The 15,360-nt window shown below is 43.9% G+C and overlaps 2 protein-coding genes across 4 annotated transcripts; both read left to right on the forward strand.

Moving 5' to 3' along the window:
• Window positions 1-3,120: 3,120 nt before the first annotated feature.
• LOC141018225 (uncharacterized) lies at window positions 3,121-4,774 on the forward strand. Of its 2 annotated transcripts, XM_073493146.1 has the most exons (6): window positions 3,121-3,172; window positions 3,247-3,302; window positions 3,394-3,690; window positions 3,766-3,798; window positions 3,951-4,636; window positions 4,713-4,774. In XM_073493146.1, the coding sequence occupies exons 1-6, from the start codon at window positions 3,147-3,149 to the stop codon at window positions 4,722-4,724; spliced, it is 1,110 nt and encodes a 369-aa protein (XP_073349247.1). In that variant the 5' UTR covers window positions 3,121-3,146; the 3' UTR covers window positions 4,725-4,774. The 2 variants fall into 2 exon arrangements, with proteins under 2 accessions (XP_073349247.1, XP_073349246.1); XM_073493145.1 differs by having other exon boundaries at window positions 3,394-3,798.
• A 1,345-nt stretch (window positions 4,775-6,119) lies between these two features.
• Window positions 6,120-10,697, forward strand: LOC141018441 (uncharacterized). 2 transcript variants are annotated; one of them, XM_073493417.1, is made up of 6 exons: window positions 6,120-6,153; window positions 6,227-6,282; window positions 6,361-6,765; window positions 6,918-7,021; window positions 9,940-10,560; window positions 10,637-10,697. In XM_073493417.1, the coding sequence occupies exons 1-6, from the start codon at window positions 6,128-6,130 to the stop codon at window positions 10,646-10,648; spliced, it is 1,224 nt and encodes a 407-aa protein (XP_073349518.1). In that variant the 5' UTR covers window positions 6,120-6,127; the 3' UTR covers window positions 10,649-10,697. The 2 variants fall into 2 exon arrangements, with proteins under 2 accessions (XP_073349518.1, XP_073349519.1); XM_073493418.1 differs by lacking the exons at window positions 9,940-10,560; window positions 10,637-10,697 and adding an exon at window positions 7,629-7,690 and having other exon boundaries at window positions 6,918-7,552.
• The last annotated feature ends 4,663 nt before the right edge of the window (window positions 10,698-15,360 follow it).

A 15,360-nucleotide genomic window follows, 5' to 3' on the forward strand; every position in this document is an offset into this window, starting at 1 on the left:
GATTGTATGCAAGCTTATGAGAAAAACACCCGAACTCTCACTTGATTTATAACCTGAGTTAACAGTTTGCTAATGACCTAGTTTCAAGTCTTCTTCAATACAGCATCATGTTCATTTTGTAAATTAGGTCCAATTTAGAGTAAAATAGGCGATAAAGCAGAGTATGCTTTAGGGGCGTGGCTACCTAATGATTGACATGTCACTACAATGTGCACACTGTAGTGTCCTCAGGTTCTGAGTCAGATCCAATAAGGATATTCTGCCCAACTCCGCCCTCTCATCCAAATATGGTCATTCCTGGCTGCAAAAAAAACAAAAACAAGATGGACATAATGCCAAACTCAAAGCTTCAAAATGATTTTCCACAAACCAAAGGGTGGCATCACGATGGGTTTTACACTTGTGTATTGTTCAGCAGATTGACAAAGCCAGGCTAGCACTTTCTCCCTGTTTACAGTCTTTATGCTAAGCTAAGCTAACTGGACGCTGGCAGTAGTTTAATATTTATCGTGCAGACATTAAAGCGGCATCCGTCTCATTATCTAAAAACTGGCAAGAATGAGGAATAAGCTTATTTTCCAAAAATCTGTTTCTGTCACTAGTCACCTGGGTATTGATAACATCTGTACTTGTATTCACGCATGCGACTTCAAGAGGAGGAAGATTAAAAGCTAAAAAATGTTTTTATTTGGAGCTGACATTTTGAAATATTACATTTTATGCTTTCTTTTGTCCAGATAGAATCACTTTAGCATCGATTGCACAATGAAGTTTAATTGATCGAATGTGTCCACTTTGTTGCCTAACATAAGACCGCAATGAGTCTCAGAGGTGTCTTAATTTATATTGAACAATCAAAATGTTTTGGACGCTGGGTGTTAAAGCGATACCCTTTTAAATAACCAAATAACAGCAAGAGAGCCGGGGTGACTGTGCAGATGTAAAGTTTCATACCCATACTGTGTCTGCCAAAACAGGAAAAAGCAAGGGTAGAAAAAGGACACGATTTTGGCAGCCCTTCATCAAAAGCATAAAGCAGTGGCCACAAGGGGAGAAGTAAACAGATTAGAAAAGCTATTGACATTTCCTCGTAGCAAGGAAGGGGTGTCAAATGGCAGCGAGGATGATAAGGTGTACAGGCATGCGGTCCCCCCTCTCATGTTTTATGTATCTGTGATCACAACTGATCGTGAGAGAAATTAATCAATAACGATGCCGCCAGGATGTGTGGATGACACATGCCACTGCCCACCCCCACCGCCACCACCTTGTGGCGCCCTCCCCCCCCCTGCCCGCCCTCCTCCTTCAACACCCCTTGCCACACTCCTCCATTCTCCACCCTCCTCCATTCTCCTCACCCCATCCATTTTGATTGGGGGGCCTGTTGTTCGCCCACGTCTAGGTGAGGGATTTTTACATCCCTAGCGTGCTTGGAGGAACTCCATATGGCCGGGATCAAAGGTGTTGCTGGGTGCATGGTTCTGCTTGGTTGCCAGCCACCGCCGTTAATTAGAAAACAAGATCAGAGGCGGTATTAAAATCCAATTAAGCCCGTATGAACAGATTGCCAAGTGATGTTCACTAATGCATTACTGAGCACCATGCAAATTTTAGTGGCAGCATTTGGCTTTATGTTATGTGTTTGTGTCATTAAGAGCGTGTGTGTGTACTCGGGAGTGTATCTGAGTGTGTCTGTGCACGTGTCACTTGCTGGCTATCCAAGGCTCTGTGACATTGCCTGGATTTTTTTTTCCTTGATACACGGCTCTAATCTCATATAAACAATCAGCTAAAGCTCTGCAGAGCAACAACACCTATCCAACACAATAAGATTGGATGATATTGCTTCTTACAATTAAAGCATAATTGAGAATGCTGAATTATTGATCCATCATAATTGAGTTCTCTTCATTTGATTTGTATGAGAAACTAATATGATGCACAGAAAATCCAGCAGATTTGGATAAATTGCCTTGCGAGTATTCGGGGGTTTGATACAAAGATCTATAGCCGTTCCATTCGGTCTCCACTGGCCACTCAAAGACATAAATGACAAGAGGGACAGGAGTTTTCCATTTAAATCATTTTAAAAATTTGAGATAGCTGTCAGCAGATATAATTAAAGCATGTTAAGGAATTGGATGAGGCACATTAAAATGCGTACATAAAATCATCCTGCACAATAAGTGCCAATTTAGTCCGCGAGTTTCATTCGCCACAGCAGACAGACAGGGCATCTGTACCAAAGACTGACAAGTGGATGCAGCTGGTGGCCTATGGCCCGAAGCATCCACATTATCACAGACGAGGGCTGTTAATGTTGGGCTGAATGGAGCCCCTTTTGAGATACAAAATAGCATTCTGATTAGAAAGCCAGGAAATACACATCTGAAGTGCCGGAAATTGTCACAATGCAGAGCCACGGCACATTTGGCACAGTCTCAAGCTGAGTATAGAGGAGTAAGATCTTAATGAAGGGATGTGCCACTATCAAACGCGTTTAGATTTCTCATATAGTCGTGCAGTTTATTAGTTTCTTCAGGTCATGGGTTGGGTCAAAGTGTTCTTCTTAATATGAAGAAGTGACAAAAAAATGGCTCTATTGAAGTTTTAGGTTTGCGAAGAGGATTTCATTCTTCATTAGGACACTGAAAATGGACCTTTTAGAAAAATGATGATGCAGACACCCATGTTTTTTCTTCCTGATGTCTTATCAGTGTATGTAGCATTATTTGCAAATTTGAGCTTGAAGTATGTGTTATGATGATATGTGAGTGCTTGAGTTTGCCCAATATCTGTATTACAGTATGGGATCAAAGGATCAGAGGATCAAAAATCACCAGAATAACATATACACGAATATACAGGGGAGAAATTCTTAGTTCTGTCCGTACAAAACTATGTAATGTAATGGACCTACTGTAGCGGTGTGCATTATTAACATTTGCAAACAATGAGACAATTGCAGCAACAGTGACAGACTCAGTAATAAGGTTTCAGCATGGGGATCCACCTGCATCAGGATTCATTTGCTAGCACCTGTGCATCCTTAGCTCATTAGGTTCTGATTGGTCAGGGCAGGTCACTTGCAACATTTATAAACCTCTCACAGGGTCATAGTAGGTACTAGAGCTGCTCATTTCAACATGATGGCTGTTTGGGTAAACTCAGGGTAAGCAACATTTTGTTTGTGATAGTTTGTCTGATTTCTGCCAAGTGGTTAAACTTTGTTCTGTTTTTATACAGGGCTTTGCTCCTTGTTATGCTGACTGGTGTGACTTACAGCTACCCTGCAAAGCAAGGTAAAGTATCACTGCTGTGAGCATTTCAAAGTTGTTTAAATATGTTTAACTTAACATTAACTAAACTTATCTTTAATGTCTGTCTTTGAAGGTTTTCATCCCAGCTCCTCCTATAGCAGTGGTTATGGGGCATACCCTGCTTCTGCTGGCTCTACCTCAGATGTGCTGTATGCTGGTGGATATGCTCCTGCAGTTTCTGGCTCTGGGGCTGCATCTAAAGCCGTCTCATATCCAGCTAGCTATCCACCAATTGTTCCATATGGAGAACCTAGTTACCCTCAGCCCAGTGTTCAGAGACAACCCGCTGCATCCTCTTACAGCTCTAACTCTTTCGCTGCTGCACCTGTAGCTTCAGGATATGCTAGTAGCTCATATGCAGGCTCAACAGGTCCAAGCCCTGCTAACTATCCAACTGCTCCACAAGAATCTAGTTACCCTCAGCCCAGTGTTCAGAGACAACCAGGCCCAAGCCCTGCTCAACCCACCTTTTCCCAAGGTAACTAATGCAACTTACTAAAACAAACTTGCTTGAGCTATTTGGCATCTCAATGTCTGCACTTTTATGGGAAGTGTAATAGCTACTCTGTATTGTAACTTTTGGTGTAGGAACTTTGCTATTGTGATCTAATCTCTAACTTCTGCTTCAAGATGTCGACTGGGCAGTGGCACCACCCAGTCCTCTTTCTGGTGACGGAGCTTCCGCAAGGCCGAGTGGTAGCCAGTTTTCTGGTCCTAGCAACGTGAGTCCACCTCGCCCACCACTCCCTCCTCCTCCACAGTTCCAGGCAGGTGAATTGAACAAATATGCACAGATCTCCGAGTTTGGCAACTCTGAATCCGAGACCGAAGAGCAAGGCTTCCTACCACCACCTCCTGGTGCTCAAGCTTTGAGCCGACAAGATGCACAAACAATACTGACGCCCAGCAACGTTCAGCCGTCAGGCCTGGACAGCAGTGTGGTTCAGTCTCTTTATCCCCATCCTACTGACTACCTGTTCCTGACTGGCCAGTATCCTCCAGGCACTGTCACTCACTCAAGCAGCAGCTTTGAACAGGGAGCAGACAACTATCAAGACACTCACTATGTAAGATACTACTATCCTGCCAGCCCCAGTATTCAGCAGTTTGACACTTATCCAGCTGCTGTTAAGGTCCCTCAGAGCGTCCAGCAGCCAAGCCAACCTGTGAGGCAAAGTACTAGCTATGATCAGAGTGGAGCAGTGCCTAGATACAACCAGCCCTATAGAGCAGCGGGTGGCTACAACCAGCCCTATGGCGCAGCAGGTGGCTACAACCAGCCCTATGGCGCAGCAGGTGGCTATGGTGGTTATAAGGTACGTCTTTTAGCAATCAGAATGTTAAAGCTTGAGACTGACGTGATTTTTAACTTGTTTCTTTCCTGTCTTTCAGGGTGACCATTAAGTGAAGCCATGCAGACTTGATCTTTAGAAAACAATAAAATCTTAACCTCACGTTTGCCCTGGCTTTGAGTGTTTGTGTACAAGGCAGTCAAGCAAAGATGATGCGACCCCATGTTTTTCTTAATGTCTTAACAGTGTATGTCGCATTATTTGCAAATTTGAAGTATGTGTTATGGAGTTTGCACACTGACTAAATGATATTGTCAATGTTAGACACACAAGCAGACATTTAAATACAACAATGGCAACAAACATTTCTGACAGCGTTTTCATAAAAATGGCATTTTCCAGTAGCCATGTTAACTGCCTCAAGATTTTTGTACGTCATTAAAAATCTCCTTGGTATCAGCCCAGGTAACTGGAACATGTCTAAAAGTACTGAACTAAGTAGGTTTAAAGAGTCAGATCAAATCATTTATAGTATTTTTCTGTGACGGTCGTGTGCTGTCAGAATTATTGGTAACATTTTTCTGACGAGGGGTTCATGTGAGTTCTGACCTCAGAATTCACAATAACACAGATCCAGACACTTTTCATACACGAGTTGCTGAGTTGACATTAGATGCTCAAACATGGCAGACAAGTAAACCCTGGGTTTATAAGAGTTTTAACCAAACTCGTATTGTTTCCTTTCTGCCTACTTGTCACCAAATACCGGAAACAGCTGACATGTTTAAATGCTCAAATGATAAGATGTAAAAACTCATTTTCGGCTTCCATGTTGCTTCTTGACACGAACACTGAAGTCAGAAGAACGACTTCCCAACTTTGGAAATGGGAACAACCATAATATACAAATTTGCTTCCTGTTTACACTGACGAGTACAAACATGATCCTGGAACATGTTTTCTGATAACATGAACAGATTTTGTGCTAAAATGCTCATCTGGATGGAGATTGTTTTACCCATGTACATGTAGACTTGGTAAACAATGAAATGAAAAGCTGGACTAAAACAATCTGGAACAATATCTGTATTACAGTATGAGCAGGGCACACTATTTGACAAAAGGTCAATTGTTTCTAATTGTTCAGAGGAACTGAAAACTTTGTTTGGATCCTTCTTCATGGAAATGAGAAACAAATCACCAGAATAACAAGATATATAGACGGATAAACTGGAGAAATTCTTACGCTGAAAATAAAGTTCTGTCCTATAGGTACAAAACTATGTAATGTAATGGACCTACTGTAGAGATGTTAACATTTGCAGACAATGAGACAGTTGCAGCAACAGTGACAGAATCACTGTTAAGGTTTCAGCATGGGGGATCCACCTGCTTCATTTGCTAGCACCTGTGCATCCTTAGCTCATTAGGTTCTGATTGGTCAGGGCAGGTCACTTGCAACATTTATAAACCTCTCACAGGGTCATAGTAGGTATTAGAGCTGCTCATTTCAACATGATGTCTGTTTGGGTAAACTCAGGGTAAGCAACAATTTGTTTGTGATAGTTTGACTGATTTCTGCCAAGTAGTTAAACCTTTTCTGTTTTTCAACAGGGCTTTGCTCCTTGTTATGCTGACTGGTGTGACTCACAGCTACCCTGCAAAGCAAGGTAAAGTATCACTGCTGTGAACATTTAAAAGTTGTTTAAATGTGTTTATTAACGTACCTTACTGTCTATCCTTTGAAGGTTTTGATCCCAGCTCCTCCTATAGCAGTGGTTATGGGGCATACCCTGCTTCTGCTGGCTCTACCTCAGATGTGCTGTATGCTGGTGGATATGCTCCTGCAGTTTCTGGCTCTGGGGCTGCATCTAAAGCCGTCTCATATCCAGCTAGCTATCCACCAAATGTTCCATATGGAGAACCTAGTTACCCTCAGCCCAGTGTTCAGAGACAACCCGCTGCATCCTCTTACAGCTCTAACTCTTTCGCTGCTGCACCTGTAGCTTCAGGATATGCTAGTAGCTCGTCTGCAGGCTCAACAGGCCCAAGCCCTGCTAACTATCCAACTGCTCCACAAGAACCTAGTTACCCTCAGCCCAGTGTTCAGAGACAACCAGGCCCAAGCCCTGCTCAACCAACCTTTTCCCAAGGTAACTAATGCTAATGTGACTTACTAAAACAAACTTGCTTGAGCTATTTGGCATCTCAATGTCTGCACTTTTAGTGTAATGGCTACTCTGTATTGTAACTTTTGGTGTAGGCACCTTACTATTGTGATCTAATCTCCAACTTCTGCTTCAAGATGTCGACTGGGCAGTGGCACCACCCAGTCCTCTTTCTGGTGACGGAGCTTCCGCAAGACCGAGTGCTAGCCAGTTTTCTGGTCCTAGCAACGTGAGTCCACCTCGCCCTCCACTCCCTCCTAGTCCTCCACAGTTCCAGGCAGGTGAATTGAACAAATATGCACAGATCTCCGAGTTTGGCAACTCTGAATCCGAGACCGAAGAGCAAGGCTTCCAACCACCACCTCCTGGTGCTCAAGCTTTGCGCCGACAAGATGCACCCAGCAACGTTCAGCCGTCAGGCCTGGACAGCAGTTTGGTTCAGTCTCTTTATCCCCATCCTACTGACTACCTGTTCCTGACTGGCCAGTATCCTCCAGGCACTGTCACTCACTCCAGCAGCAGCTTTGAACAGGGGGCAGACAACTATCAAGACACTCACTATGTAAGATACTACTATCCTGCCAGCCCCAGTATTCAGCAGCCCAGCCAACCTGTGAGGCAAAGCATTGGAAGCACAAGCTATGATCAGAGTGGCACAGTGCCTAGATACAACCAGCCCTACGGCGCAGCGGGTGGCTACAACCAGCCCTACGGCGCAGCGGGTGGCTACAACCAGCCCTATGGCGCAGCAGGTGGCTATGGTGGTTATAAGGTACGTCTTTTAGCAATCAGAATGTTAAAGCTTGAGACTGGCGTGATTTTTAACTTGTTTCTTTCCTGTCTTTCAGGGTGACCATTAAGTGAAGCCATGCAGACTTGATCTCAAGACAACAATAAAATCTTAACCTCATGTTTGCCCTGGCTTTGAGTGTTTTGTGTACAAGGCAGTCAAGCAAAGATGATGCCAACACCCACTTTATTTTTTCTTAATGTCTTATCAGTGTGACGCATTATTTGCTAATTTGAACTTTAAATGAGTTTGTACATTGACAGAATGAATGAGGTTCTGTTAGAGACGCAAGCAGACATTTAAATACAACAATGGCAAAGGGACAAAATGGCGACAGTGTTTATTTAAAATGGCATTTTCAAGTAGGATTGTCATTTTTGTACGTCATTAAAAATTGCTTGGTATCAGCCCAGGTACCTGGAACACTTATAAAATAAACAGTACTGAACTAAGGTTACATAAAGTCAGTAAAAACAAGTTGTAGTATTTTCTCCAACTGTTAGAAGAACATTTTTCCCACTAGGAAGGTTCATGTGAATGCCCTCAGGTTGGTGCAATAACAGAGATTCAGACAAAATTTTGCTACACTGGTTGAGTTAACATTAGTTCCTGAAACATGGCAGACAAACACTGGGTTAAGTTTTACCAAAGTCATTGCATTGTTTCCGTTCTGCCTACTGATCAGCTATTTCTGGTATTTGGTGACATGTTTAAATGCTGACCTAAGATGTAAAACGACATCTTTTTGGCGTCCATGTTGCTTCTTGATATGAACACTGAAGTTGGAAGAACGACTTCCCAACTTCGGAAATGGAACCAAACATCAAATACAATCGGCTTCCTGTTTACACTGACAAGAGTGATCCTGGAATAGGTGTTAACATGGACAGATTATTTTGAAATGGTGCTAAAATGCTCATCTGGATGGAGATTATTGTTTAAAAATACTGTTTCCAAAACTACCCATGTATGTGTAGACTTGGCCTGTAATCTAGAACTGGTAAACAATTACATGAAGAGATGCATTAAAACAATCTGGAACAATATCTGTATTACAGTATGAGCAGGGCACACTATTTGACAAAAGGTCAATTGTTTCTAATTGTTCAGAGGAACTGAATACTTTGTGTTTGGATCCTTCTTCATGGAAATGAGAAACAAAAATCACCAGGATATATAGACGAATAAACAAGGTAGACAATCTTCTGCTGAAAGTAAAGTTCTGTCTTATAGGTACAAAACTGTAATGTAATGGACCTACTGTAGCGATGTTAACATTTGCAAACAATGAGACAATTGCAGCAACACTGACAGACTCACTAATAAGGTTTCAGCATGGGGATCCACCTGCATCAAGATTAATTTGCTAGCACCTGTGCATCCTCAGCTCATTAGGTTCTGATTGGTCAGGGCAGGTCACTTGCAACATTTATAAACCTCTCACAGGGTCATCGTAGGTATTAGAGCTGCTCATTTCAACATGATGGCTGTTTGGGTAAACTCAGGGTAAGCAACAATTTGTCTGTGATAGTTTGACTGGTTTCTGCAAAGTAGTTAAACTTCTTCTGTTTTCAACAGGGCTTTGCTCCTTGTTATGCTGACTGGTGTGACTTACAGCTACCCTGCGAAGCAAGGTAAAGTATCACTGCTGTGAGCATTTAAAAGTTGTTTAAATGTGTTCATTAATGTACCTTAATGTCTATCCTTGTTGAAGGTTTTGATCCCAGCTCCTACTACAGCAGTGGTTATGGGGCATACCCCGCTTCTGCTGGCTCTTCCTCAGGTGTGCTGTATGCTGGTGGATATGCTCCTGCAGTTTCTGGCTCTGGGGCTGCATCTAAAGCCGTCTCAAATCCAGCTGCAAAGTATCCACCAATTGTTCCATATGGAGAACCTAGTTACCCTCAGCCCAGTGTTCAGAGACAACCCGCTGCATCCTCTTACAGCTCTAACTCTGTCGCTGCTGCACCTGTAGCTTCAGGATATGCTAGTAGCTCATATGCAGGCTCAACAGGTCCAAGCCCTGCTAGCTATCCAACTGCTCCACAAGAATCTAGTTACCCTCAGCCCAGTGTTCAGAGACAACCAGCTGCATCCTCTTACAGCTCTAACTCTTTCGCTGCTGCACCTGTAGCTTCAGGATATGCTAGCAGCTCATCTGCAGGCTCAACAGGCAAGTGTAATGGCTACTCTGTATTGTAACTTTTGGTGTAAGAACCTTGCTATTGTGATCTAATCTCTAACTTCTGCTTCAAGATGTCGACTGGGCAGTGGCACCACCCAGTCCTCTTTCTGGTGACGGAGCTTCTGCAAGGCCGAGTGGTAGCCAGTTTTCTGGTCCTAGCAACGTGAGTCCACCTCGCCCTCCACTCCCTCCACTCCCTCCACAGTTCCAGGCAGGTGAATTGAACAAATATGCACAGATCTCCGAGTTTGGCGACTCTGAATCTGAGACCGAAGAGCAAGGCTTCCTACCACCACCTCCTGGTGCTCAAGCTTTGAGCCGACAAGATGCACCCAGCAACGTTCAGCCGTCAGGCCTGGACAGCAGTGTGGTTCAGTCTCTTTATCCCCATCCTACTGACTACCTGTTCCTGACTGGCCAGTATCCTCCAGGCACTGTCACTCACTCCAGCAGCAGCTTTGAACAGGGGGCAGACAACTATCAAGACACTCACTATGTAAGATACTACTATCCTGCCAGCCCCAGTATTCAGCAGTTTGAGACTTATCCAGCTGCTGTTAAGGTCCCTCAGAGCGTCCAGCAGCCAAGCCAACCTGTGAGGCAAAGCACTAGCTATGATCAGAGTGGCGCAGTGCCTAGATACAACCAGCCCTATGGCGCAGCGGGTGGCTACAACCAGCCCTATGGCGCAGCGGGTGGCTACAACCAGCCCTATGGCGCAGCGGGTGGCTACAACCAGCCCTATGGCGCAGCGGGTGGCTACAACCAGCCCTATGGCGCAGCGGGTGGCTATGGTGGTTATAAGGTACGTCTTTTAGCAATCAGAATGTTAAAGCTTGAAACTGACGTGATTTTTGACTTGTTTCTTTCCTGTCTTTCAGGGTGACCATTAAGTGAAGCCATGCAGACTTGATCTCTAGAAAACAATAAAAAATCTTAATCATGTTTGCCCTGACTTTGAGTGTTTTGTGCACAAGGCAGTCGAGCATAGATGTGCCGAGAGTACTGGCTAGATTGAAGGTTTTTAAACTTCAATACTCGTATTGAGTCCTCAAACCTGAATCGGTTAACATTTTAAGCACTTGTGGTTCCCTTATTTGGAAGAATATGGAATTGTGCTTTGAGGTCTGGCTGCAACAGGCTTGAGATTTACACCTTTTTGTTCTGACAAAAGGCATCAGATGTCCCACAGTGACTTTTAAAGCACTTTTCTTAAACTGTAGTTGCTAACAAGTGGCTAAAAGACTTCAGAAGTTATCAGTCACTTCAAGCTGAACACGGAGGCTCATCTAACTTTGGCAGACTTTAGTTGCAAAGTTCAATTTTTAGAAAATGTAATGACATTAAAGTGTCACGTCAGTGTAGTCGGTTTATAGCCTCACATTAGCTTTTTACTTGTGAATGACGCTTCAAAAATCACAAGTAATCTCTGAAGATCATCTTGCCGCACAAAACATGTCGGTTTAATAAGCTCGTTTGCCAGAGCTTACATTTGGCAATCCAAAACCCCATAGGCTTTTCATCAAAGGAACAAGAACGATGTAGCTTCCCTGTTAGCCTACAAAGATACGGCTGCTACTACAGCACTCTGGCAACAAAAGCAATTTCTTGACATTAAATGTGCAGTTGCGTGTTATGTCTAATGAACTGAAATGAAAAGGGCGACGCCTGTATCCATACTTCATGGTGCATGCAGCATCGTAAATGCCTGCTTCGACAGCTGACCTTGGGTTCACAAATATTATGCCCCTTACGATTCAACATGTTTGCCTAATATGCATCTCAAAGTAGTGGATATGCTGACTTATCAAACATGTCTATTCTAATAATGGCTACACTCCATTAGGGGAGCTAGCTTGCATGGCTTTCATAACCTGTGCTTTTCCTGTCGAGACAAATCAAAAGCTTCTGGAGCTGCTTACAGAACACACCTAAAGTTACTACTTTCAGTAGATCTTTAGAATAATAGTCATATGAAATCTACAGCTTTCCTTTCATAGCTCTTAGCCCCCTGTGATGTCTGATTACTGAATCAGGATGTGGGAGCATTGCACTTCCAGTTTCCAATGCATCTACCTCACTCCACTTATCCATCTTCTGATGCAATTTACACATTAAATAAAAGCCATACATTTTCAAACACATCTGGGGGGGTCGCAGGGGACAGTGCTGTTAAAGGTTTTTTTTTTTCTTTTTCACGACACTGAGTTAAGGCGCATTCATAAACAAATCCCAACGTCATGATCTATAGTTTGGTTTGAGCCGTGTCTCAAACAAGAGTGAATCAATAGCCAATCTGTTACAGTGACATTGCCTGATGTCATTAATGGACAGTGGGCATCCTAATTCACATAACAAATCACCTCAGAAAGACTCTCCATTGATCTTTAATTAGAAGCAGCTGTTAATCACCTTTATGACTCTCCTCAGTGGCACCATAATGGTTTCTGCAGTGAAGCCACAGCAGTCGGCTCCAGCTAAAGAACAGCAGCATCAGCAGGGTGTGTTTACTGTCGGTGTTTATGCACAGCACACCACACACTGTTAATGGATCCACTCAGGTCTTTTAGAATATTTTGAATATTCTATAATTTGATGATTTTTATTCAATTTATGCCTGAATGAACAAGAGAATTACAGAGTCCTCATCTCTAACCCTGCCACTGTAACGACCTAAAAATCCTCTTTTTTCTAATGGTCTTTTCAGGCGTCGGGACAAACAATGACCCACAGGAGAGAAATGGCAATTACCTCTAGTAAGGTGCCCACTTCACACACCTGTCACAACACAGATGAACCCATCATAAAAGGCCGGTGGAGAGGGGACAAAAACGAGGGAGTTCTCCCTCGGTGACCCTTCAGCTTTCATAGTCTCCCCTCTTTTTCAGCTCAACTATTAAGACATAAAGGGGTCAGTCCCCAGACAGCTCCATCCTTTATCCCTCCCTCACACACTCATCTCTGTCTTAACCCTTGCGGTGGTCTCTCATTGGTTGCAACTGAGCATCAAGGTTTTTATTCTGATGAAATGGCTGCTTCTAGATTTTGTATTTTTTCTCAATAGTTTATTTTGTTAGTTTCCTGCAACCCTAACCCTGCAAGCACACGCCATTTTGCTCAAATCATAAAAAAAAACTGAACTTCAGTTTGAGATATACAAATCATTTAATGGTTTGAGTGATCTGAAGCAGGGCTCCGAAACATATTGCACGAGGCACAGCAAAAAAAAAATTAATATACATATTGCCATATGTTGCGATTTGGCATCTGGCGTCCTCCTGTGCGAGTTGATGTGAAGGTGGAATCTGGTTTGACTTAACCATGTGGCAAATATAGGCCTAAACAAACATGTATTTTAGACGTCTGGCTGTAAAAGCCAGATAAAAAAAAAGAAAAGAAAAAAAGCTGTGGCTATATGAGGAAATAATTTGCTGGTAAAATTCATAGATCTTCATACTTGAGTGTTATTCCTTCAAGTGTTTTATGGCTCCTTCTTAAGATAATGAAACAGAAATCAAATCCCATGGGGGGCAAAGATCTGAGTTTTATTTACAGTCGCTCACATCAGCGTGATTTCTTTTCATGAGATTTGGTCATTTATTGTCAAATTTAGTTATTTATCTGTCTAACCCTCACACACTCAAATTGAAGTGCACAAAGAACAGCGGATCCTTTATTCTCTGCAAAGAATCCTCACATTTGAATACCTTTGTGGTATGAAAACCATATCATTAAGTGCACCGCAAGAGATAGAGGAGGCATCAGATTCCATTACCATGTACAACTGCTTAACTCTGACTCTTTTTTCCCCCAGAATACGCAGGATGTGTACAGACCAGTGTAAAAAATCTACCCCCAGCCGTTGCAAACGGCCCAATTGCCTTGTGATTAACGCACAATAAAAGAATGTGATGGCTTAAAGAAGCAGCAGGAAAAGCTGCCCAGTGAAAGATGGGTGTATAGCGCACTCTATAATTAAGCCAGTCTGCACTTGATGAAAGTAGATCACACTGGCGGGCCACGGCTTCACAGCCAGTTTGTTTTTACGACATAATTACAGTCCAAATCAAATGAGAAGATTTAATATTGCACCACGACAAGCATGTGCCCAATGCCAACAATGACACTGACCCCCCTGAGGCAAGGTGTGCATGTGTGTGAGCATGTGAGTGAGTGTGTGTGGTGGTGGGGGGGTGCAGGTTGGGCGTCAGGAAGCCGACAGGAGAGAATCTTCCCCACCGCGGTAGCTATCTACCTGCGTCTGGGTCCACCTGGGAGGTCTGACACCAATGGAATTACGCTGACAGTGGGACGGAGGGTAAGAAGAGGAGTTTATGGGGAAAAAAAGTGAGGAGGGGGGAGGGAGGGAGAAGGATCTATGAGGAGAGAAAGTTTATCTGGAAGGAATCAATCCAGCAGAAGGGAGAGAGAAAACTGAGAACAAAGAGCTGAGAAATGAAAATAGATACAAGCGAAGAGGTTGTGACAGTCGTAGCGAGTGATGAAGAGAGTGAGAGAGAAAAAGAGAAGGAAGCGGCAGACTTAAATATGCAGACAGGGTGGAGGGTGTGGCTGGAGCGCAGTGATAAATAAATGTTTTCCTTGACTGCTTCCTCCATGGCAAGGTGACGGCCCCGTGTTTAGGAGGGCTTGTGCAGTCACGACCCGCTGAGTTGTTGTGGTGATAAAAACAGGACCAGCTGAAGCCAAATCGGTGTTAAAGTAGATCACATCAGGTGTCGTGTCCGCTTACTCCTCCCTACCGTGCGGAAAGGTCTCAAGAAATACAGGAAATTCTAATGTCTAATTGTCAAACAATGGATTCCAGTTTTCCTATAGTGAAGGAATTGTCTGAATATAGGGGGGAAGGAAATTACAACAACCATAAGTTGTCATCTCTGTTTTGAGATGAGTGCCGTTTTGATGCTTGACGACATGGTTGTGCCGTAAACGACCAAAACCTCCCACTGAGCGGCTTCAGTGTTTTTCCTCCCTCTGAAAAAGTCTGCATTTCCTGTCCTTTAGTTACACGCTCAACATGACCACAAAGCCTTTGTTCCTCTGGGTCAGATTCTCCCAGAAGAGACAATTTTCCCCAGCCACAGCTGTTGAGTGACCACGCTCGACCACACTGCTCTATGTCTCCTGACCACCCTTTTAAATTGCTCTCCCTGCACTCCCTCCATCGAGTCCTCCCTCCCTTTTTTCCCCCCTTTTTTTTCCCAAGAGCAGCCAGCTGGGCCAGATTTACTCTGGTCTCTGTGTCGCAGGGCGAAGCCCGGTCTGCTCGCTGGGCGGGCAGCGTCATTTGACTGGGTACTGGTCAGGACTGGTAGATTAGTAACTGGATATCTACAGAGAGGCCAGTGGGGCCTGAGCCCTGTGATCCAGTGGAAAGAAGGGTCTCTGCGGTGGCCTTGTGGCTCTGTGTGGCCCAGGACGTGAACCGCAATCCCTGCTGACACCCTGTTCCCCGAGGACGTGGTTTTACTCCAAACCATGATTTCCCATCTCCCGCTTTGCGACTCACTGTCTGTGACTATAGGGCCTCTGCCCAGTGCATTCTGGTGAAGAGGATACGGCACCTCCTCACCGCTGGCGCTTG

Source organism: Pagrus major, chromosome 22 (assembly GCF_040436345.1).
Source record: "Pagrus major chromosome 22, Pma_NU_1.0".
In the NCBI taxonomy this organism is placed as follows: Eukaryota; Metazoa; Chordata; class Actinopteri; order Spariformes; family Sparidae; genus Pagrus; species Pagrus major.